At 46.2% G+C, this 368-nt stretch overlaps 1 protein-coding gene across 1 annotated transcript; it reads left to right on the forward strand.

The window, feature by feature from the left end:
• Window positions 1–2: 2 nt before the first annotated feature.
• CSUI_010979 (uncharacterized protein) lies at window positions 3–342 on the forward strand. Its single transcript, XM_068071080.1, has one exon. It carries the CDS (start codon window positions 29–31, stop codon window positions 224–226), a length of 198 nt encoding a protein of 65 aa, XP_067916943.1. The 5' UTR covers window positions 3–28; the 3' UTR covers window positions 227–342.
• Window positions 343–368: the final 26 nt, after the last annotated feature.

Raw genomic sequence — 368 nt, forward strand, 5'->3', positions numbered from 1 at the left:
AAAGAACGCAAGCTTCAAAACTTGGCTGATGTATTCATCGCTTGCTACCGCTCTACACCTTCGACGACGGGTCTACGAGAAGACGGGAGAGAAGAAGAAAGGGAAGCAAAGAGGGATTTTTTTGTCTTGTGTCCCTCACATTCTCTTCGAGAATAAACTTCCGCCGACTCACAGCCGGAGGGTCCATAGATTCCGAAGACTGGTGGATACGTTATCGAAGAAGTAACTGGTGCTTTTCTTCTTGTTTCTCTTGCTGTTGATAATACTTCGTCACTCGGAGGGATCCGAGAAGGAACTCTTCAAAGGAAGATTGCTTGACCTGTCTGTCGGCCTGTCTAACTCAAGACTTCCTCTTTCTTTCTTTCTCT

The sequence above is a fragment of the Cystoisospora suis genome (genome assembly GCF_002600585.1).
Source record: "Cystoisospora suis strain Wien I chromosome Unknown contig_9145, whole genome shotgun sequence".
NCBI lineage: Eukaryota > Apicomplexa > Conoidasida > Eucoccidiorida > Sarcocystidae > Cystoisospora > Cystoisospora suis.